This window comes from Sciurus vulgaris (assembly GCF_902686455.1).
Source record: "Sciurus vulgaris genome assembly, chromosome: 2".
NCBI lineage: Eukaryota > Metazoa > Chordata > Mammalia > Rodentia > Sciuridae > Sciurus > Sciurus vulgaris.
In genome coordinates, this window is record NC_136462.1 from 4,208,355 (window position 1) to 4,233,025 (window position 24,671).

The 24,671-nt window shown below is 43.0% G+C and overlaps 2 protein-coding genes across 11 annotated transcripts in view; one reads left to right on the plus strand and one right to left on the minus strand.

Annotated features, from left to right (window-relative positions):
* The window catches only part of TECPR2 (tectonin beta-propeller repeat containing 2), a 95,958-nt gene extending 77,641 nt beyond the window's left edge, over nucleotides 1–18,317 (minus strand). Inside the window, exons 1-2 of one of the 5 annotated variants that reach the window (XM_079130067.1) lie at nucleotides 18,176–18,317; nucleotides 13,420–13,703 (exon numbers count right to left, since the gene is read on the minus strand). In XM_079130067.1, coding sequence (XP_078986193.1) covers nucleotides 13,420–13,638 — 219 coding nt within the window. In that variant the 5' untranslated portion in view covers nucleotides 13,639–13,703; nucleotides 18,176–18,317. Of the gene's footprint in view, nucleotides 1–13,419; nucleotides 15,228–18,175 lie in introns of those variants that run through there. The other 4 variants (XM_079130068.1, XM_079130071.1, XM_079130069.1 and 1 more) reach the window with 4 other exon arrangements.
* A 58-nt stretch (nucleotides 18,318–18,375) lies between these two features.
* The window catches only part of CINP (cyclin dependent kinase 2 interacting protein), a 31,435-nt gene continuing 25,139 nt past the window's right edge, over nucleotides 18,376–24,671 (plus strand). For 3 of the 6 annotated variants that reach the window (XM_079130127.1, XM_079130126.1, XM_079130128.1), the window contains exons 1-3: nucleotides 18,378–18,429; nucleotides 21,441–21,609; nucleotides 22,991–23,120. In XM_079130127.1, coding sequence (XP_078986253.1) covers nucleotides 18,423–18,429; nucleotides 21,441–21,609; nucleotides 22,991–23,120 — 306 coding nt within the window. In that variant the 5' untranslated portion in view covers nucleotides 18,378–18,422. Of the gene's footprint in view, nucleotides 18,430–21,440; nucleotides 21,610–22,990; nucleotides 23,121–24,671 lie in introns of all 6 variants that reach the window. The other 3 variants (XR_013762284.1, XM_079130125.1, XM_079130124.1) reach the window with 2 other exon arrangements.

Consider the following 24,671-nt stretch of genomic DNA (forward strand, 5'->3'; position numbering starts at 1 on the left):
TTCCCAAATTTAGGAAATGGTCAGTCCTCCATCTTCGGATATTTTCTCCTCCCTTCTGTAACTTCCACCACACGTATGTTAGGCTGCCTGATGCTGTTCCACAGGGCCCTTAAGCTCTGTCCACTTTTCCTTCAACATTTTTCTTTCTGTTCCTCGGGCTTGATAATTTCAATCGTTCTGCTTTAAGTTCATGGATTCCTTCTGGCTTTTCAAATCTGCCTTTGAAATCCTCTAGCCGTTTTTATTTCAGTTATTGTGCTTTTCAGCTCTAGAATTTTGGGGATTTTCTCTTTCTTGGTATTTCCATTTCATTCATACATCGTTTCCCAACCTTTCTCCATATCTTCCTTTAGTTTTTTGAGCATCTTTAAGACAATTGTTTTACATCTGTGTCTCGGTCTGTTATCTGGCTTTTCCTGGGGACAGTATCTGTTGATTTACTTTTCCCCTTTGGGCACATTTTCCTGTTTCTTTGTATACCTGGTGATTTTGTTGTTGTTGTTGTTGTTGAAAACTAACATTTGAATCTAATAATATGGTCATTCAGAAAATCAGATTCTATACTTTTACACTATTGGTGGGATTGTAAATTAGTATAACCACTATGGAAATCAGTACAGAGGTTCTTCAAAAGAGTAGGCATGGACCCACCATACAATCCAGGTATACCACTCACTGGTATTTATCTTACTACAGTGATACATGCTTATACCCACGTTTATAGCAGCACATTTACAACAACCAAACTATGAACCAGCCGGTGTTGTCTGATTATTGTGTTTGTTTCATTGTTGTTTGCTATTGTAGGTAGACTCTATGATAAAAAGCAGCCCAAGTTATAAATTAAGGTCTTCTGATATCATTTCTGAGCCTAAAGTCTGGGAATATGGCTCAGCTGGTAGAGTGCTTTCCTTGCATGCACAAGGCCCTGGGTTCAATCCCCAGCACCACAAAAAAAAAAAAAAAAAAAAAATCTTTTCTGAACCTACATTTTTTCTGGAACATGAGCACTTTCTTTGTTTTTGTGCTCCTGGGGATAAAACCAGTAGCACTTTACCACTGAGCCACATTACCAAACAGTTTATATTTTTGTTTTGAGACAGGATCTCACTAAGTTGCTGAGGCTGGCCTTGAACTGCAATCCTTCTGCCCCAGCTTCTGGCATAGCTGGGATTATAAGTGTGTACCACAGTGCCTGGCTATAGCCATTTCCTAATTTTCCACTTATATGCAGTTGCTTTCCAGTGTTCCCAAATGCAGGACCTCATTTGGATGTGTATGGAGTCATGTTGTCCTCCAAATAAGCCACAAGAGCTGGTATGAAGATTTCAGCAGAGGAGAGCAGCTACTCTATGGAGGAGGTGGTCCTCTCCAATGGAGCACACAGTTTTGGGAGGGGTGCCATAAGGGAGGAAGGGGACACCTGCCTAGTCAGCCAGAAAACACTCACATCTTTGATGACCTGTTTTTTAGTGTGTAGGCCCCAAAAGGGGAAAAAAGAATAAGGTGAAGGGAGGACACAACAGCTCTTTAACTCCTCTAGAAGTCACTTCAGCTGGAGTCAGGAACATGTGACAACAGGGGAAGTATAACAACAGCTATCCACCTTTTGCACACACCTCTGATCAGAAGTAGCTACCGGCATTCAGAGCCTGTCCCAAATATGGAGAGGATAGGTATTATTAGCCCATCCTGGATCCCAGCACAAGCTATGTGTGAGATGATCCAGAACACGTGCACAGGTGTCTTTCACAGAGCTAAGGATAAGGGAAGGGCATCTGCTGCTGTGCTAAGAGATCGAATTGACAGAAATAAGTCTTCCCTGAAAGTCACAAGCCTTAATAGATTCCAGCGTTCCAAAACAGTTACATCAGACACATTGTGCAGTTGAAACTGCTGACCAGCAGGGGAGACCAATTACTAGTTGCTTTCTACCTACCATCTTTCCTTGCTAGGATTTTAATCTTCAAAATGACAAAATTTTAAAAACCTCATTTGTAATGAAGGAAATGCTAATTAATCGAGTATGAATATGATGAGCTCTTACTAAAAGGGAACTAAAGAGCTGTAAGAGGGATACTTCCCAAGTCACAAAAACAAGAATAGAGTCTGGAGTCAGAAGACCTGTTCCAGAGTCAAGTCTACTTTATTCTGCCTTATCACAGACTAGTTAATCACTGTGAAGGTATATCTGTTTGTAATCTACCTGTCTCACAGGCTTGCTCAGAACATTAATTAGATGATACACTGGACATGATTTATAAACTGATTGATTTTTGGCATTTGGGTTCTTAGATCAACAATTATATAAAATAACCATGACTTAACCTTCATAGGTTGGTTTATTTAAAAGCACATGTATGAGCACCACACACATAGATATTCAGGCTTCCAGCCCATCCAAATGATCATTTTGTACTTTGAAATAATTCATTCAGAAAAAAACTGACCTTGCTAAGATATCTGTCCCTGTGTCCCATACACCACTTTAATCACTGATGAGTGATTCACAGTCATCAATCTGCCAAACAGGTAGAATACCCTCCCCGTTAAGGTACCAAGGGAGCTCTACAGTCACATAAACTGAAGCAGGTCACAACGCCAGCCTCTCACGGTTCTGCCATTGCACAGACACGTGCATATGAGGAGCCGCCTCTAGCGCAGGGTGCTGATACTGAGCCCACTTTCATGGGGTGCTCCAGAGCTTTGACTGTTTTCACAGGCTTAAATATGTCTAGTGCCAGATTGTGACTCAGGTCAAGAGACTTGAGTCTTAAGCTAAAAGAAGGAACAGAGGGATCCCTAAAGATTCCTGGTTCTGTTCCAATGACACTGCCTAGGAGCAGGGTGGCAGAGGGAGGGAGTGGGGCCAGGCAGGATGACCAGCCAGCAGCCTGTGGCAAGGGGTCAGACGAGTTAACAAGGGCTGAGAAGAGCAAAGTGGTAAACAGAATGTGCCATCAAGGCAGTGAAAACACCATAAGACCCCCTCCCGATGCTGTCAGAATGGTGACGGCAATAACAAAATACACCATGACCTCTCCACTGAGTGTTCGCCTACACCAGGTGACTCGTGAGCACTTCATGTGCTTTACTGAATCCAGAAACAAGAGGATAGGTGCTATAACTATTCTCATACAACAAATGAGGAGCTACGCTCCAGAGAGGCTGTGCAATTTGTCTAAGGTAGCACAGCTAGTAAGAATCAATCGTCAGGATTCACACACAAGCATGACTCTTTCCAGGGGTTCCCCTATGGCGCTGTGCTCTCTGCTTCTGAGTGCAGAGGGCCTGCTGATGCAGTCTGTGAGGCTTATGGAGAGTAAGGAGAATGACAGCACTTCTGCAGTCTAGAGCTGGGTCACAGGACACCAAAGAAACCTTAGCAGGATCCACTGACACTGCTCTGAAGGGGGAGGGAAACGAGGTATGTTTTAGATACATAGTCTAACACAGTGGCAAGAGGTTGACAAGAGCACTTTCCCTGGGAATTTGTCACTGTAAAAATCCCACATCAGGAATCAAAATGATCTATTAAAGCTCTTGCCATATCACAGCACAAATTCAAAATGGCAGCATAATTTTTCTAAATGAATCATTTCAAAATCAAGATGATCACTTAGGTAAGCAGGGAGCCTCAGTATCTGTGTGCAGTGCTTGAATATGTGCTTTCTAATAAACAAACGTGCTTAAAATTTAGTTAAGATGGAAAAGACATTAAGGTTGTGTCATATGTAGTCCAGCGGGTTTGGTGCCCTCTGTGATTTCAGGCATTCACTGAGGGTTTTGAACCTGTCACCGAGGGATCAAGGACAATTACTGTATATTGGTTTGTGCACCAAAAAACAGGCCCTGAGATGGAATTGAACAGGCAACACATCTATCAGGGAAAGGTCTGTGAGGGGAAAAAGGAGAAGCAACCCGAAGAGGAAAGGAACCGCCAGCTCGAGATACAGGTCCGTCCTGAGGAGAAGGAAGGAAAAGGCTGAGTAGGTGAATCTCAGGCTCCAGTACGATTCAAAGGACTTTTGACCAAGTCAGTGGGGGTTGCCTGGAGCGACAGGAATGGTCCTGCCATAGTACCCCTGCTGCACAATCACTGGCAGGGAGCAACCAGAAGCTGCTGGGCTTTGGCCATGGCAGTTTGGGTCATCATCAATTATGCTCCTACAGTAGGAGGCAATAATTAAAATCAGACCATTAGCAAGGGACATACAGAGTCAAAAGACATTGACAAAAAATTATTTAAAGAGATAAAATAATCAGGTACAGTGGCACATGCCTATAATCCCAGTAAATCAGGAGGCTGAGGCAGGTGGATTGCAAATTAGAGGCGAGCCTCAGCAACTTACCAAGGCCCTAAGCGACTTGGTGAAACCCTGACTCATAATAAAAAATGAAAAGGGTTGGGGATGTGGCTCGGTAGTTAAACGCCCCTGGGTTTACTCCCTGGTACCAACAGAGAGAGAAAGAGAGAGAGAGAGAGAAAGAAAGAGAGAGAAAATATTCAGTGTTTTTTTTTTTCCATGAGTGAATCAAGGTACATAATACCACTTTTAGAATACCCAAACATTCAAGCTCCACCATTAATAATTATTTATCCACCATTAATATCTTTTTGACACTATTTTTAGCTCATAAAACCAGCCCATCATTTATTTATTTATTTATTCAATATTTTTGGTACTGGGGATTGAATCCATGGGTGCTGTACCACCAAGCTACAGCCCTAACCCTTTATGTTTTTTGACAGGATCTTGCTAAGTTGCTTAGGGACTCAATAAATTGCTGAAATTGGCACTGGCCTCTCAAGTTGCTAGGATTATAGCATAAGCCACTGCACACAACCCAGTCCATCATTTAACACACTAAATGTTTCTTTCTTTCTTTTTTTTTTTTTTTTTTTTTGGCAGTGCTGGGGCACACTAAGTGTTTAAGGCTGGGGCTGGGGCTGAGTGTTGAGCACTTGCCTAGCAGGTGTGAGGCACTGGGTTCAATCCTCAGCACCACATATAAATAAATTAAAGCTATCATGTCCATCTACAACTAAAGATATTTAAAAACCCGCACTGTTTAAAAATGACTTTTTAAACTGAGCCAATGTCATTAAAATACCAATCTGAGCCAGGTGGACATAGTTAGCTGTGACAGGTGCAGAGAAGGAATGGGCAGGCAAGCTTGCTGCCTGTACAATGCCAGGTGGCCAAATACAAAGTGCCTCTCACTGATGGTCTCTGTTTACATTTTTAAAAAAAGAATAGATCATAAATACATGGCTACAAATAGCATAAATGAACAGCTTAAAAAGCCACGAGCACTCATGGAGTCTGTTCCTGGTTTGGGAAAGGGACCATTCAAAGCACCCTGGAAGCTCCTGTGTGCCTCTCCCTAATGGCAGCTTCCCAGAAGCCCTATTCCTGAAATTAGAATTAAACATTCCTTTGTTTTTATCCTTAGCTTTACTACGCACGCGTGTGCCCTTTAACACAGAGGTGGGTGGTTTTACCTGACACGGTCTCTACTTGTAACAGCACAAAAAAGGCCTGGCCTCAATGGCCCTGACCCAGACACTCAGTCATTTTTGGGGAATAACTTTCTTAACTCTACAGTAAAATGGAGTAGAGAATGCTGCTTGGAGTTGAAGGAAGGAGCCCTGGCCTGGGGCTTGTCACCAGGGAAACCTAAGGAGAATGAGACAACACATGAAGATGAAACAAGCAGACTGCCAGCAGAAGCCTCAGCAGTTGAGAGACAGCTTTCTCTCTGGTGGTGCTGGAGGCGGAGGCCTGGGCTGGCACACACCAGGCAAGCTCCTTCCCCAGCCCTTAGTGATTCTGAAGTGCTAACAAAGTAACCACAGCAAGAGAGGCTGGTGCTTAGCTTCATTTTCTCCTATATTCATGTCCAACTGTCCACACAATTTTATCAGGAAAGACTTTACAGTACAGGTTGAGCAGCCCTAATTGAAAAACCCAAAACCCAAATCCAAAAGCCAATCCAATGCTCGACAAATTTCAGGTTTTGGAATATCCTGGATTTTGGATTTTCAGATTAGGGATGTTCAACCAGTAAGGTTTATGAAAAACTCAAAATCTGAAACACCTCTGTCCCAAACATTTCAGATAAGGGATACTCAAACGGCACCACCTTAGCAATTACTCAAGTATCCAAATACACTTGAGTCTTCTGGTTTCTTTATTCTCTTCCAGGGATTTGCTTATCTTTCTTTGTGCTAATACCACATTTCGATAATTGTTGAGGTTTTTTAAGTCTTGTTTCTATCTGAGTCATTTTTACTAGCATCCCACTTTACCATTACAATTTCACATATATTTTCAGATCAACTTGTCAATTGCCATTTAAAAACAAAGACAAAAGAACAAAAAACTGCTGGATCCAGTATGGTGCCACACATCTATAATCCCAGTGACTTGGAGGGCAGAGGTGGGAGGATCACAAGTTCAAGGCCAGCCTACGCGACAGTGAAATGCTGTCTCAAAATAAAAAGATAAAAAGGGCAGTAGAGTGCCCCTGGATTTAATTCCCAGGGGTGAACATACACGTACAGAATACAAAATGACAATAGCTGGAGAGGGTGTGGGGAAAAGGGAACACTTTTCTACTGTTGGTGGGACTGCAGTACCACTATGGAAATCAGTATGGAGGTGCCTCCAAAGATTAGGTGTGGAACCACTGTATGACCTAGCTGTACCACTCACTGGTATTTATCCTAAAGAATTAAAGTCGGCATACTATAGCAGTACATGCATACCCATGTTTAGAGCAGCACAACTCACAATAGCCAAATTATGGAACCAGCCTAGGTGTTATCAGTGGATGAATGGATAAATAAAATGTGGTACAGAGGAGGCTGGAGTTGTGGCTCTGTGGCATATTGCTTGCCTGGCATGTGTGAAGCCCTGAGTTTCATACTCAGCACCATGTATAAATAAAACAAAAGATCCACTGACAGCTAAAAAGATATTTTAAAAAATTTTAAATGTGGTACAGATATACAATGAAGTTTTATTTAGCCATAAAGAAGAATGAAATTATGATATTTGTGAGAAAAATAGGTGGAACTTGAGAGGATCATGTTAAGAGAAATAAACCAAACTCAGAATGTCAAGGGTCAGTGGGGCATAGTGGCACAAGTCTGTAATCCCAGTGACTCGGGAGACTGAGGCAGGATGATCACAGATTCCAGGCCAGCCTCAGCAATTTAGTGAGGCCCTAAGCAACTCAGTGAGACTGCTGCCAAAGAAAAAACAAAAAGAGCTGGGGATGTGGCTCAGTGGTAAAGCACCCCTGGGTTCAATCTCCAGTATGAAAAAGAGAGAAAGTCAGTCAAGGGTCATATATTTTCTCTCATATGTGGAAGCTAAAGATTAAAAAAAAAACAGGGTGGGGGTGGGGGAAGGTTGGGAGTGGGGAATCTCATGACAACAAAGGTAGTCCAGTGTGGAGGGAGAGGAGCAACAGCAGGGAGGAAGCAGGAGAAAGGGCACTGGCTATTAATACTGGCCACCAATAAAAAAGAGAAAGCAGAGCAAAGCAAAGCACTGTACCACTGAGCTACACCTCCAGTCCTAGTTTCTTTAGCTCCGAAGCAGGAGGACTATACCAAGTGATTCCAAGACCCACCAACCCTGTGGGTGAAAATGACGATAACAGCAATGTAAATATGTGATTCGTCTCTGGCATCACAGGGCTAATAAGCAGCCAAAGCTCAAAATAATTGTTTCTGTTGTTGTATTTATATAAGTAATAAAGGAATGAACTCTTCTCTCTCTCTCTCTTTCTTTCTTTTTCCTTCTTGGTAGCAGGGATTCCTTTTTTTATTTTTTGTTTTGAGACAGGGCCTTACTAAGTTGCTTAGAGCCTGGCTAAGTAACTGAGGCTGATTTTGAATTTGTGATCTTCCTGCATCAGTCTCCAGAGATGCTGGGACTACAGGCATGAGCTACTGCACCTGGCTGAATATATTCTTAAAACAGGAAATTCTCACAACTCCACTTTTTTTGGGGGGGTGGGGCTAGGGATTGAACTCAGGGGCACTCAACCACTGAGTCACATCCCCAGCCTACTTTGTATTTTATTTAAAGACAGAGTCTTGGGGCTGGGCTGTGGCTCAGTGGTAGAGCACTTGCCTAGTACATGTGAAGCACTGGGTTCGATCCTCATCACCACATAAAAACAAATAAAATAAAGGTATTATGTCCATCCATAACCTAATTTTTAAAAAAATAAAATAAAAAAAAAATAAAGACAGGGTCTCACTGAGTTGCTTAGCACCTCGCTGTTGCTAAGACTGGCTTTGAACTCACGATCCTCCTGTCGCAGCCTCCCAAGCTGCTGGGATTACAGGTGTGCACCATGGTGCCCAGCCAGTATTTCGTTTTTTAAGGAAAAGATAATTCCCTTTTGCACTCTCTCCCTCACCCCATCTCATTCTCAGTACCCACTTAGAGTTAAGTAATCATGATGGAAATTCTTCTAGGCCTTTTTCTGTGAGTTTTATATACAGATACATGGCTTTGTTTTCAAACTCAATATTCCAACTCTAAATGCTGTGTTCTATCCAAAACAGAAATTTTATTTACGTTTCCACAATTTTAAGTTTCGTCTTCCATGCACAAAAAATGCACTGAAACTCAGGACCACCAAGGGTGGATTTTGTCCCCAGTAAAATGTTTTTAAAGGTTCCCCAATAAAGAAGAACCAGTCGAAAATCTTAACAGGGGATTTCTCCAGATTGCCCTCCTAATCTGATGGGTCCAGTAGTCTGAACTGGCTTTCCCGAGACTGGTGGGCCCTGCGGAGGCTGCCCTACCACCTGGCATTCCTCCACAGCTCAGAGGGCTCCTCGGATTAATTCTAGGTCACGCTGTAAAACTGGTTGGCAGGCATCATTTGTAGTTTCATTTTGGGGAACTCCATTCTTGTTCCTTCAACCTCAAGCTTTTTCAGTTTGGTAGTGAACTTTATCTGTTTATGAATATATGTACTGATTGATAGATAGATACTGGAGATCGGACCCAAAGGCGCCTTATCACTGAGCCACATTCCCAGCTCTTTTATTTTTTATATTGAGAGGGTCTCACTAAATTGCTGAGGTTTGCCTCAAGCTTGTGATCCTCCTGCCTCAGTCTCCCAAGTCCTGGGATTACAGGTATAGGCCACTGTTCCTGGCTAATTACCTAGTTTTTAAAGAGACAATAAAATAGATCAATGAGACACTTGTACTTTATAAAAGAGAACTTGGTTGTGACTGCAATTTGAGTAAGGAATCCAAATTCCACTAATGCACTCAAAACCTGAATGCCAGAGGTTACCTAATAGTGCATTAAAACCCAAGGATTTAGCAAAATTCATGGTAGCATTAGAAGGCTGAACACTAATTATTTGAGACAGTACTGACTGGGAAGTGGCACAAGAAAATCTTCTGGGGTGCTGAAAATGTTCCTGTCTGAGCTGGGTGATTACCCAGGTATGTACATAAATCCATCAAATTGTACATTTTCATTTGTACGTTTTATGTTGATTATACTTCAATACAAAAGTGAAAAACAGAATGAAGTAGAACACAGGGCCTGGAAAGCCTAGTCTAAGTTAAATCTGTTGAGGTGGTTTTACGATTCAGGATATGGTCTGCCTTGGAGAATGTTCCCGTGCACTTGTAAAAATGGGCCTCAGCTATTGCTGGGTGGAACATTCTACAAAATGTCCATTAGTTCAAGTTGTTTGATCATGTTCAGTTCTCTTATATTGTCTTTTTTTCTTCTTCTTTTTTTTTTTTTTTTTTTTTTTCTTTCTTGAGGTACTGAGGATGGAAAACCAGGCCTAACACATGCTAAGCAAGGACTCTACCACTGAGCTACATCCCCAGGACTTTTATTTTATTTTATTTTATTTTTAGGTACTGGGGGTTGAACCCAGAAGCATTCTACCACTGAGCTACATCCTTAGCTTTTTTTTTGAGACAGAATTTCACTGAGTAGCTGAGGCTGGCCTGGAACTTTCAATACAGAAAAATAAGCCTGCTAAACACTAATTGACGGAAAATGAAGTGGACATACCAATATCAAGGTAGTCTTCTGAACGAAGAAACAGGAACAAAGAGAGAAATTATATAGTGATAATGGGTCAGTTCATGAAGAAAATACAGTAGTTCTAAATGTGTATGGCCCTAACAATAAAGCTTTATAACTCAGAAAGTAAAAACAACTGAAAGAAGAACTAGAAAAATCCATAATTATGGTTGGAAACTTCCATTTTTCTCCCTCAGTAAGAGAAGTTAGAGAAAGAAAATCAACAAAAATATAAAAGTGCCAGGCATTGTGGTCCATACCTGTAATCCCAGCTATGCAGAAGGCTGGGGCAGGAGGATCACAAGCTCAAGGCCAGTCTCAGCAACTTAGTGAGATCCTGTCTCAAAAAAAAAAAAAAAAAAATTCATGAAGGGCTGGGGATGTTGCTCAGAGGTAGAGCACTTACCTAGCATGTATAGGGTCTTTGGTTTGATCCCTAGCACACAGGCACACACAAAAGTCCATCATATTTAACCAAGAATTTACTGTTATAAATTTATTATTATATTATATATACCAAATTTTTGACAGTAAACTTAAATAATAAGCTAACTTTATTTCTGATGTTTTAAGTTCCCTGTCTGGCCCAGCATGGTGGCACGTGCCTATAATCCCAGTGACTCAGGAGAATGAGGCAGGAGGATCATGAATTCAAAGACAGCCTCAGCAACTTGGTGAGGCCCTAAGCAACTTAGCAAGATCCTGTTTCTAAAGAAAAAGTAAAAAGGGCTAGGTGGGGATGTGTTCCTGAGTTCAATGTCTGGCACCAAAAAAAAAAAAAAAAGTTCCTTCTGAAGAACTTCCTTAAGTAATAACTTTAGAGCAAGCCTTGGCAATGAATCCTCAGTTTGCCCTCATCTAAGAGTACTTTTGCTTCACCTTCTTTCTGGACACATATTTCCAATGAGTAAAGAATTCTGGCCTGGCAATCCTCTCAGCACATTCAGAATGTTGTGCTACAGTCTGCTAGCCTCACGGCTTCTGATGAGAAGTCTGCAGGTGTTCACATAACTGCTCCCCCGCAAGGAACACCTCACTCTTCTCTAGATCTTTCTAATATTTTCCCTTGTCTTTAACAATTTGATCTCAATGTTTCTGAGCATGGATTTCTTTGATTTATCCTACTGGAGTTCATTGTCAGATTCATAAATCTTCCTTGTTGGGTGTTTAAAGTATTTGAGAGATTTTTAGAGATATTAAATTCATAGCTATAAAGATTAAATTCATAGCTGTAAAGTTGTGTAATGGTCTTAAGTGCTCAAGGGAATGTGGTCTGTCAAATCCATGAGATTTAGCCAAAGAAAAGGAGCACTGGAAGTTCTAATTTTTGGAGGGGAGGTACTGGGGATAGAACTCAGGGCCACTCCACCACTGAGCCATATCCCCCGGCCTATTTTGTATTTTATTAGAGACAGGGGTCTCACTTTTGCTGAGGCTGGCTTTGAACTCGCCATCCTCCTGCCTCAGCTTCCCCAGCTGCTGGGATTACAGGCGTGCACCACTGTGACCAGTTGGGAGTTCTAATTTTTATGCAAAAACATTAATATAAACTCCAGTATGCCCAAGTTTGAACTAAGGTGCCACCAGTCAATAATTACCCAATCTTGAGCAGCTCAGCTACACATTCTGTGCCTCAGTTATCTTCCTAGCAAAAGAAAACAATAACATTTACCTCATGGAATGTTTGTGCAGATAATATGAGATAATATATGTAAAGATTTAAAATAATGCCTGGCATACAGTCAGGGTTATAAATGTACTAACCATTTTTGTTATTTTAAAATAAGCACAGATGGGACTGGGGAAATGGCTCAGTTGGTAGAGTGCTGTGCAAGCACGAGGCCCTGGGTTCAATCCCTAGCACCACGGGGATGGGGCACAGATGGCGCTGGGGCTGTAACTCAGTGGCAGAGCACCTGCCTCGCACATGTGAGGCACTGGGTTCAATCCTTAGCACTACATAAAAAAATAAACAAAGGAGCTGGGGTTGTGGCTCAGTAGTAGAGCATTTGCCTAGCATGTGTGAGGCACTGGGTTCAATTCTCAGCACCACATATAAATAAATGAATAAACGAAAGGTCTATCAAAATCTAAAAAATATTTTAAAAAATAAACAAAATAAAAGCACACTGTCCATCTACAATTACAAAAAATAAGCACAGAGGCTAATTTAAGCTAGTTAAAAAAAACTAACTTTTAAAATCTAAAATACAATACATTGAATGCTGATTAAAACTTAAGCATTTGTATTCTCCTAAATACAAAAACCCTTTCTTAGTCCATAAAAGTCAATAAACACAGGCAGAATAAGGTCCCACAAGTCCTTGTGGTAAATGCCAAACTCAATCATCTTCAAGCTTCAGAAAAGCTATGTACTCAACTACAGATACTGACTAAATGCATGGATTAGATTATGGTCCATCAATACATGGTGCCAACTGCACCATGGTCAAACAGTGTCCCCACCAACACACATGACACAGAGATGCCTGAGTCAACAACAATGTAGAATGCAGATTCTCAGAATAGGCACATGGCACATGCCTGTAATCCCAGCTACTAAGGAGGCTGAGGCAGGAGGATCAAATGTTCACTACCAGCCTCTGCAACTTGGCAAGACCCTATATCAAAATAAAAAATAAAAGGGCTGGAGATGCAGTTCAATGGTAGAGCACCCTTGGGTCTCATCCCCAGTAACACACACACACGCACACACACATACACACACACACGGAGAACACAAATTGGTCAGGATCTCTATTCTACAGAAATATTACTTATTTCAGATGTACATAATCGGGTAATTCAATAACACTGACATAAATCCTTTTTTCATAATAATATCAGAGAATAACTAAAGATCATTCATGTTAGTCAAGGCACTTTGAGAAACAAAGCATTTCGGAAACAAATACCTATTTTTCAAAGTTTCCAACACTGAAAATATTAAACACTAAAACGTTCTTTTAAAATGATGCAAGGGGTTGGGGCTGTGGCTCAGGGGCAGAGCATTTACCTAGCATGTGTGAGGCACTGGGTTCAATTCTCGGCCCCACATATAAATAAATAAAATAAAGGTGCATTGAAACTAAAAAAATATTTTAAAAATAAATAAATGAAATAAAATAAAATGACGCAAGATTCTTGGAGACAGGAATATAGTTAAAAACAATGTTTCAGTTACTCAATTAAAGATGGTTTTGAAGTATTGTTTGGGCAAAGTATGGAGCCATATTCTAGTAGACAGAAATACCGTGCCCAGAACACAAGTGTGTTAAACACCAGCCACAGCCCATGCATACTAAGATGCAAGAAAAGCAATTCTCACCTCAAAGTTGTACTTCTTCATCTGGTTGAGGTGCCGGCAGTACAGATAGAGCATGCCAATGCTGCTGCCCACTGCAATGTAGTCCCCGTTGGTATCGAGCGCCGTGAGGTAGACCATGATAGAGCGGAAACCCTTCTGGATCTTTGTGGGGATGGAATTGAGGAGATAGTACAAAGGGCAGAACTCTCTGAATGTAACAGGCTCTGATACCGATGCCATGGCCAAGGTCTCCACAGACAATCTTCAGGCAGGAAAAGGAATGTTGGTTTGTCATCTAGGGAAACCTGGGGGCCACAGAAGTGTGACGGGTCTTCAATGCCTATTCATACTGAAAGGAGGTACTATTTAACAGTGGGAACAGAAAACTTTCAGGCAGGTAAGTTATAGCTGGAGCTTAAATGGAGAAAGCAAAAGATGTGTTAGTGAGATCATTTTTGAGCATTTTAGTTCAAAATGTAATTCATATTTACTTGCCTGTTTTTATGTTGCAGTAAATACCATGGAAGAGCGAAAAGAATATTAAACACAGTTGTTCCTCTCAAGTAGCTTAAGATTCAGGTAGGAAGGCAGATCCAAGAGTGAGACACAGACCATAAGTAATTAGGTGCTAATCCATGGGTCTCGATGAGATGAAGGAGAGATCAGTGTGGATTAAACAGAGAAAATTTCATGGAAAACATCCAGAACTTTGTCCTACAATGGTGAACCCGTCCAGATGCAGAAGTGCACTCCCTGTGTGAAGGAGCTGGTGAAGAACAGGTCCTGCACTGCCTAAAGCCACCTTTGTGCCAGAAGCCTAGCACCTCACACCTGTGCCCACAGGAGCCCCAGGCCTCTTTGCACTCTGGATTCCACGCTTCCCTGAATCAAGATACTCCATCCTGGGCTGGGGTTGTGGCTCACTGGTAGAGTGCTTGCCTAGCATGTGTGAAGCACTGGGTTCAATCCTCAGCACCACATATAAATCAATGAATAAAATAAAGGGCCATCAACATCTAAAAAAAAAAAAGATACTCCATCCTTAACCCAGTGACAAGCTTAACAAGATGCACACTCACTCCTTAAATCCTTGCCCTACTGCAGAAGGTGCCTGGGGATGGTCGGTCATGAGGCTCAGCTGAGACCAAACAGTTGAGACTTGAATCCAGGTCTTTACCAAGTCCTGGGCCCTTGCCAACCAAGTCATGGCTCTGGTGGACCGGTACAGAGAGATGCCCTGTGCCTAATTAGACCTGGAGGCATATTTTAGTATTTTAGCTCTTTAAGTTCTATGGGGTTTTTATTGTTACTTGTTTTGTTTTGTTTTTCAGTACTGGGAATTGAATGCAGGAGCTCTCTACTCCAATCCTTTTATTTTTTATTTTGAGACAGGGTCTCACTAAGTTGCTGAGACTAGCCTCCATCTTGTGATCCTCCTGCCTCAACCTACCAAGCGGTGGGCATTATATGCATGTGCCGCTGCATCTGGCTGTATAATTTATTTTGAAAGTCTGGCTATGACACAATTATTTTAAATGTTAAATTCTATGGCAGGCTGGGTGTGTGGCACATGCATGTAATTCCAGTGACTCAAAAGGCTGAGGCAGAGCCAGGAGTGGTGGTATATACCTGCAATCTCAGTTGCTCAGGAGGCTGAAGCAGGAGGATCATGAGTTCAAAGCCAGCCTCAGCAATGGTGAGGAACTGAGCAACTCAGTGAGCCTGTCTCAAAATAAAAAAAATAAGCGGTTAGAGTTGTAGCTCAGTGGTAGAGCACTTGTCTAACACACATGAAGTACTGGGTTCAATCCTCAGCACCACATAGAAAAATAAATAAAAATAAAGGTATTGTGTTCATACAACTAAAAAAATACTACTAAAAAAAATTTTAGGGCTGGGGAGATAGCACAGTTGGTAGAGTGCTTGCCTTGCAAGCACAAGGCCCTGGGTTCGATCCCCAGCACCTCAAAAAAAATAAAATAAAATAAAATAAAGCCAGGTGTGGTGGCACATGCCTGTAACCCCAGAGACCCGAGAGGCTGAGGCAAGAAGACTGCAAAGTTCATACCAGCCTCAGCAACTTAGCAAGGCCCACAGCAACTTAGTGAAAAAAGGGCTGGGGATGCGGCTCAGTGGGTTAAGTGTCCCTGGGTTCATGCACCAGTACCAAAAAAAAAAAAAAAAAAAATTTTTTTTAATAAAAAATAAATAGGGCTGGGGATGTGGCTCAGAAGTTCGATCCCCAGTACTAAAAAGCAAAAAAAAAGTACATAAATTCTATGACAGCACAATGGGATTGAAATAGTAATTTACCTTTCAGATGAAATTCTGTCACTTCCCCTTTCCCATCCCTGCTGGTTAGCTAGTGCTCACAGGCTAAAGCCTAACCTAAGCATGGACATTTTGACAAAAAGATGTCTCTAACCTTCCCAGACCACTCTTCCATCCTCATTCTTGATCCCAGATGCAATGAACTTTCCACCACAGACCCTGAACACACCATGACCTATACATCTTTGCAAAATTCCTTTCCTCCCTTCCCCACTCATCATGTACATCCTAGGATATCGTCTTCCTCCACCAGGGTCTTCAGAGACTCCCTCAGAGACCTTGTCCTTCTATGCTTTCCCAGAACTTTATGGGAGAAGTTTTCACAAGGCCCCACCATTATCTGCTTTCTATTTTCTTCAATGAATTCTTCCTAGTCTTTATTTCCTTCCAGTCTGTATACTTTGTGGTGCTTCAAAAGACCAATAGAAAGTATAGTGCAATCAACATTCAACCCATATTTGTTGAATTATTAATTCCTCTGAAACACTATGCCAGATTTCCCCAAGCATGGTCACCCTAAATATAAGATAGTGTCAACGCTTCATGGGAACTCTTTCATTCAGGTCCAAATAACACATTCATGTTAAACTGAACACACACGTTGAACAATAGTTCACTTCTAGCTCCACAATTCTCAAAGTCATCGACTGCCTCCTGATTCAATCAAGCTCCCTGGGTACCTAGAAATCTCTCCATGCTTTATGCCCAAGCTCATTTTCATTATGTGTATAAGGGTTTCCTGATCTGTTCCTTACCTTTCCAACTCGATTAATCGCTCTGCTTAATGCCCATTTCCTTCTTTTTCCCCCATTAAGTTCCAGCAGCTATTTTGTTCAATTATATAGAGATAAAATAAACTGACATCCTCCACTAAACTCAAGTGTAACTTCTCTGGGAGAAAAATTGAAAACAAATCTAAAAGGGTGAAGAAGATGATGTGGCTACAAAGTAACTGAGACCTACCAAAGCCTCTTTGTGAATCCTGCAGAAGAAAACTGTCCTTATTCCATCTTGCCCATCACTGGATTCCAAGTGGGTCAGGAAACTCAGGTTGGAGCAGACCCTATGGCAACACTTGGTTCTCATGTTGGAAAGTTCAAAGGCCAGATCAGAGCTCCCCAAAGGCAGCAACTGGGTCCACAGTGCAAACCACAGTATTCTTAAGGCCTGACACAATAGCTGGCACACAACAGACTCCAATAACTACCTGATGAATGAACAAATATTGAATGTAAATTAGGTCACCAAAAAAGCAAGCTCAGATGTCTATCCACGTGCATTACAGCTGGGTGTAGGAAAGTTAAAAAAGTCTTACAGACTTGAAGACCAGGACTCAAGGCTGACAAGGGGTTAGGGCAGTATCATTCTCAGATTCTGCCCATGCCTGAAATCTGGCCTTGGGAATTTCCCAGAACTTCCTTCCTTAAAGATTCCAAGACCCTGGCTGCAAGGAAGCAGTCAAACCCAAGTGCAACTCATTATTCCAATAGATGAGAAGAGGATGCACCCAGGCTGGTACCCCACATTCTGCCAACAAATGGAACTGAAGTAACAAAAGAATACAACTTCCCTATCTCAGTGAGAAAGAGAGCAAGAACAAAGATCAGGGAAGAGAAATACAAGTCAAGTGGAAGAAACTAAAGTAATGAGAAGGTCAGAAGACATAAGAAAGGACTATTGGAAAGAAAAGGAAATGACGACACGGCTCAAGCAGGAGGATCACAAGTTTGAGGCCAAACTCAGCAACTGAGCAACTGTATCAAGGGCGGGGGCCAGGTATGTTGCTCAGTGGTAGGGTGCGCCTGGGCTCAATCCCCAGTATCAAGGAGAGAACAGCACAGATGTAGGGGATGACAGGAGGGCTATTCTTTATTGAAATCCCTGCACCAGGCACTGCATGCACTGGCCCACTTAATCCTCTCCCTCCCCCGACACAGAAGCTGTTATCTCCACTTTACTGAAGATGACACAGAAGCACAGAGAGGTGACGGCACTTGCCCCATCACACAGTGGCAGCGCTGTGACCCGGGTCTGACTCCAGGGTATCCCCCTCTGCCTTATAACAAGATTGAGAGGGGGGTCACTCAACACCTAGATGTCAAAGGCTGTAGCGAGGCGCTGGCGGGCTGGGCGGGTCTGGGGACGCAACACCACGTCAATCACGAGGCTGCGGCGCCTCGGGCCCCAGGGCGGGTGGGCACCAGGGCGGCGAGGGGGAGGAGCGAGGGGCGCGCGGCGCTGGCCAGGGGCGGCGTCGGAGGACCAGGCTCCGCCGAGTCCCCTCTGCGACCCCGGGGCCTCTGCCAGGCGCTTCGTGTGCTAGGGCGCTGGGTCCCCGCCGCTGCGCGCGGGTGGACGGCGGCCCGGGGCAGGCGGCGAGCGGGCGGTGGGGACCCCTGGGCTGAGGCGAGGGGACGTCGGCCGCCCGCGGCGTCGCCGGACTCACCTCCCGCGGCAGCCCCTCCGGACTCGTCGGCCCCGCGGGGCCCGAGGAGGCGGGGATGGACTCCGGGCCGCGGGGGCTGCCGGGAGCCCGTTCCCTGGGCAACCGAGCCGGCCCGGCGAGCGACAACCGACGCCGCCGGGGGCTAGAGCGGCCGAGCCACAAGTGGCGGCGGGCGGGGCGGAAGTGACGCTTGCGCTTCCTGCGGGTGGGCGGGGCTTGGGTCTCCTTGCCGGGATTTCTGCCGACCATGGAAGGTGCGTGAGACGGGTGGTTTCCGGGCCGGGAGGCTGTGGGTGCCACGGTTTGGGTCGCGGGCTGAGCCAAGTGCTGAGGTGCCTTGCCCAGCCCGGTCCGCCGGCCCCGCGCAGGCTCGCGGTCGGCCTGGGCGCATCTTTGCCGCGCCTCCGTTTTCTCACGTGCGGAGTGCCGGCTGAACCGGGTGGTGTATGTGCAAAGGAGTGTCAGCGCCCTGACTCTCGAGTTGTAATTACCGTCATCATTTATTTATTTCGCGGTACTGGGGATTTAGACCATGGGCGCTCTACCACTGAACTACATCTTCAGTCCTTTATTTATTTATTGAGACAGACTTCTAAGTTGCTGAGACAGGACTCGAACTTGGGATCCTCCTGCCTCAGTCTCCCAAATCTCTGGGATGGCAGGTGTGCGTACAAAGCCCTGGGTTCAATCCTCAGTACCGCAAAAATAAATGAATAAATAAGTAAATAATAGAATGAACAGAGCAAAATTAGGTGCCAAGCCTTGCATGCTCAGCATCTCCAGAAACCCTTACTTAAACTCTCAATGAAGATTACTCGTCCTCGAACATTCTGCTTGTAGAGTGCTCTCTCTGCACCAAGTAATATCTCAAGTCAACTCCATTTTGCAGTGGAGAGCCCTGGCATAAAGGGGATAACTAACTTAACCACTGGGTTATGCCTCACTCTGTCCTGTTATGTGACTCTCATTACTGGTCTCTCCCTATTAGCCTATGAGTTGCTTGAAGTCGAGCTTTTTTTTTTTTTTTTTTGGCGGTGCTGGGGATCGAACCCAGGGACTTGTGCTTGCAATGCAAGCACTCTACCGACTGAGCTATCTCCCCAGCCCCGCGAGCTGTTTTTTTGCTTCCTAAATATGTACTGGGTGAGGGGCAAACAGGCAGTGAATCAGATGGAATCCTCACCCTCAGGAATCCCTACTGTGGAAGAGAAAACCTTAGACAATTGCAGTACAGATGGTAATAAGAGCAGTTCCTTCACTGAATACATTTTATTCAGCACCTACTATGTGCAGAAGTTATGAGAGAGAACAAGGTGAACAGAGCTCACAGTCCAACAGGGAATCTAAACATCAAACAAACAGGCACGGTACTGGTGAATCCATAGCAGAAGCATAGGATGTTCCACTTATCTAGTGCAGGGAGTCCTAACCTGCTCTGGGAAATCCAGAAAGAATTTATGGAAATGACTTTCCAAAAATCTAAATCAGATCATGCCATTGCCCTCCCCCAAGCTCATTGCTTGTTCTCCATTATACTTTTTTTTTTTTTTTTCTTTGCGGTACTGGGGATCGAACTCAGGGCCTTGTTCTTGCGAGGCAAGCACTCTACCAGCTGAGCTATCTCCCCAGCCATCTCCATTATACATATAACAGGGCAACTTCCTGTCTTGGCATGTAAGGTTCTAGTTGTGAGGTCCCCTCTCTCTTTACACACTATTTCCTCTCTGTCCTTTTTATTCTAGCTATACTGAATCTGAGCTGGTCATGGTCATTCATTTATCATCTCTCACCCCTTCGGAAAGTCGGTTCCACAACAATGGTCTGTCTTTTTCACTCACTTCATCCTTCACGCCTGGCATATTGTAGGCAGTCAGCAAACATTTGTTGAAGTAAAGAGTGAACCAAGAATCAATACACTTAAAAGCAGAGCCCTCTCTTATACCAGGTGATTGAAGACACACTGACAGCAAAATAATTCTAATTCATGTTGGAGCTTGTACAGACCCAGCACTGAGGCATGGAGAGAGTGGGGAAGGACCAAGGGGGAGAATGGTGGGCAGGCTTGGGCAGTAGAGGGATGGTACACTGGATGGTTGCATGTGCCAGGCCTTCACAGCACTACATAGATAGCTACTCTCAGCATCCGTGTGAAGCAGATATTATTTTTATTCCCATCTTACAGATGAGAGCATTGAGGTGCCAGGAGACCAACTAATGCCCAGTTCTCACAGCTGACAGCTGAAATTCTGACTCAGGCAGCATGGTCTTCGAAGTCTAGCCTCCAAACCATACAACTCTTGTGTGTTCTCTACTCCTCAAGGGCCATGAAAAGTCTGTTATGTTCTCAGGGAGAAGGGAGTGCTGGGGTAGAACAGGCAGCCTGGGTTGGTTCTTGGTCTGGGAGTTGCTTCCTCCAAACAGTGGGATCTGGGTTTGGCTTGGGGGATGGCAGCACTAGCCTGAGGAAGTAAGGAACTTTTAGAAGAAAAATGCATGTGCAGAGGCCTTTTTAAGAGCTGCTAGTAGCTGGGCACAGTTGTGTATACCCATAATACCAGTGACTTGGGAGGCTGAGGTAGGAGGATTGTGAATTCCAGAACAATCTTAGCAACTTAGCAAAGCCCTAAACACTGTGACAAGACCCTTTCTCAAAAAACAAAGAAGGACTGGGGATGTAGCTCAAGTGGTAAAGTGCCTCTCAGTTCAAAACAAAAATCAAACAAAAACTGCCAGGTTCACTTTAACTGGAAACCACGAACACTGGTATTCCAAGGCCTGAAATATGGACTTCCTCCTGAGCCCCAGGAAAGGCAGAGGCCACTCATCAAGATTACCCCTGCATCTCGTGTCCTTCCTTCTCAGCATCACGGGAGCTCCTGAGAGCCACACATCTCTTAACAAACTTAAGGTATCCAAGAGCCTGTGGCTGGATGGTGGGGCAACTAGGGAATCAGGGCTAGATTATACTTAGCAAGTGTCACAGGAGCCTTCCAAGCATGTTCGTGGGAAGTTAGAGCTGTACTTCCAGCCTTCGAAAGTAGTTAGGGGGCTGGGGTTGTGACTCAGTGGTGGAGCACTTACCTAGCATGTGTGAGTCACTGGGTTCGATTCTCAGCACTGCATACAAATAAATAAAATGAAGGTCCATCGACAAGAAAAAAAATTTTTCAAAAAAATGTCAATTTGTTGAGGGTTAAAAATACTTGTGCCTGCCAATTGTGTTTGTGTGTTCCATAATAATTGTGTTTCTCTTACTCCCTATCAGCAAAGACTCTTGGAATTGCAACACCCAGAAAGCCTGTTTTATCAGTCAGTGCTAGAAAAATTAAGGACAATGCAGCCGACTGGCACAATTTAATCCTGAAATGGGAAACCCTCAATGATGCAGGTTTTACCACTGCAAATAACATTGCCAACTTGAAAATCAGTTTATTGTAAGTACATTTAGAGTTACTTATGCTCTGATTTTCATCCTTAACTGGGCAGACCAGTCATGGGAGTATTTTAGGGTAAGAATTTATCAATATAAATGAATTTAAAAATAAAATATTAGGCAAAAAAAAAAGGCAGTAAAATGATACGTGCAAGTATGAAGTGTATATGTACATTTGTTTAAATGTTTGAGCTTTTATTAATTGTATGTACACATTGGTGGCGGTGGGTTTCACTTATTCATTGAGCCTCATTCCCAGCCCTTTTTATTTTTTTATTTTGAGACAGGGTCTCACTGAGTTGCTTAGAGCCTTGCTAAGTTGCTAAGCCTGACCTCAAACTCATGTCCTCCTGTTTCAGCTTCCCAAGACACTGGAATTACAGGCATGTACCACCACACCCAGCTATTTATTGTATATATCCATTTTAAATACAAAATTATGATAGATATTATTCATGGTTACATCTGTGTATAAACTTATAAAAATAGATTGGAGGACTAGGCATGGTAGTGTACTACTATAATCCTAGCCACTCAGGAGGCCAAGGCAAGAGGATCCCAAGTTTGAGGCCAGCCTCAGCAACTTAGCAAGACCCTGTCACAAAATAAAAAATAAAAAGGGTTGGGGATGTGGCTTAGTGGTTGGGCACCCCTGATTTCAATCCCCAGTATTGAAGGGGGAAAAAAAAGGAGGGATACAGGCTTATCCCACAGTACTGGCACCCCCTAGAAAGAATAGGTTGGGTAGTAGGTCAATGGGACTTAATGTTCAAACTGTTACATTTTCATTCTGTTTTTTTAAATTTTTCTTCCTTTATTTTTTCTTACTTTATTTGTTGTTGTTGTCATTGTTGAGACTAGGTATGACACATTGTGTTGCCCAGGCTGATCTTGAATTCTTGGGCTCAAGTGATCTTCCTGCCTGATCTTCCCAAGTAGCTGGAGCTACAAGTGTGTACCACCACACTCAAATTTATTTTATTTCTTAATAAAAGACAAAGGATTTATGAAAAATGTATTAGCAGTTGTAAATTCTAATTAAAGGTTTTGCTTTATTTTTTTAGTTGTAAATGGACACAATACCTTTATTTATTTATTTGTATGCAGTGCTGAGAATCGAACCCAGTGCCTCACACATGCTAGGCAAGTGCTCCACCACTGAGCCACAACCCCAGACCTGCTTTATTATCATTTGCATTTTCCTATAGAAGTTTTTAATTTCTCAAAGTTACAATTTTAAAATACATAAACACCCTGCAGCTTACCTCTGTCCACTGGCAGAGCCTCAAATCCCTGGCTTCCCCTGGCTCTCCCCAGCCTGTCCTCTCCAGAACTCTCACATCCATGGTGGAGTCTCACCCGTTATCTGCTGTTTCACCCAGGAGTAAAGACAAGATCGAATTAAATAGCAGCAGCCCAGCTTCCAGTGGGAATGAAGAAAAGATGCATCCACACTATGATAAGGAGCTTGAGGTGCTATGTGAGGAATTGCAGGCTACCTTGGATGGTTTGGTAAGACCTACTGGCCACTTGTGGTCACTGTCACTGGGACCAGGGGACCTCTTTGGGGTTTGCTCGTCCATTTTTGGCATTTAACACCATTGGTAATTCAGCCTTCTCTAATGGTCTCTTCCTCTGCCCATCCGACAAATCTCAACGTTCCCCAGGATGTGACTCTGGATTGTCACTGTGCACTGTCCAGGGCAGTTCATCCACTTTAGGGTCCAGAGTAAATGTCTCAGTCATCATAACTGCTCAACTCTGCCATGAGTGGCTAAAGCAGCCATAGACAATCCATATAAGCAGACGGATGTGGCCGTGTTCCCATAAAACTATTTTTGGATGCAGAATTTGAATTTCACGTAATTTTCATGTATCACAAAATACTATTCTTTTGATTTATTTCCAACTATTTGAAATGTAAGTACCTCCTAAGGACAGAGTATGTATATAAATTATTTGGAATTTTTCCAAATTCTTCTACATGGGAACTTTGTCTCCTCCCTCATTTGTTAATTATTCAATTATCCATCTATATCAGTTTGAACTTAAAAGGTATTTACTTAATACTTCGGGTTGTAATCCAAATCTACTTTATTTTCTGGCTCAGATTGTCCCTACTTTGGCCATTAGAAATTCAGTTGACTCACATGTCCCTTTGAAAATCTCCCTTCATAGTGAATTTTTTTTTTTTTTGTTTGTTTGTTTTAAACACTTCTGCATTTGCTGGCATTGAAAGATGTTCCAGGCTCATCTTGTGCATTTCCTGCTTCAGTCCTAGAATCAGCCATTTCTCTAAGCAGCCTAGGCTCCTTTTCTAAGAGAATCCTGTGGAAACAGCTCTGCATGCTAGCTGTCAGGTTACAGGTTCTTTGCTCCATTGAACTTACTCTGTTTTGAATTGGGTTGGAAATAACCCATTTTGAACATTCTATGTTCAAAACCCAAACACTGGGATTGTAAAGCTATTGTTATTATTTTTCCTATTTTCCTCTAGCATTTGGAGCGAATAATTTCCCAGACTTGGCTTCAAAAGTCTTTAATAAATTGGACCTTGGGTGTTGGTGTATTCCTTTCCTTAAGCTGGACTCACGTCTCTCAGCAGTCTGTGTTAGCTTCTGGAGACACTCCTGATGCTGAAGTGTGAGTGTGTGCAAAGGATTGGGTGTTGAAAGACTTGGGAACAGAAGACCTGGTATCAAGTTCTGGCCTTGTTCCCTAGTTCAACCTTGAGCAATTTTCTCAGCTATGAAACAGAAGTGATGAGTCCTGCCTCTTGGTCTTGGGCCCAGTGAAATATCGAACCTAAAAAGATTCAAGAAAGGAATAAAGTCCTTTAAAAATTAATGTTACCTAAATTTAGAGCATACCTCTTTAGATGTAATCAGAGGGCAGGTGGAAGGACCAAGTACAAGGAATTAAGATTTTGATGATTTGTATGTTTTTTATTTCCACACCCCATGCTCATGAAGTTAGTTATGCCAAGAGTTAGAAATAAGATCTTAATAGACCTATTTAAATCTGAAATTCTAGTTTCTTCCATTTATTTTATTTAGCAAACCC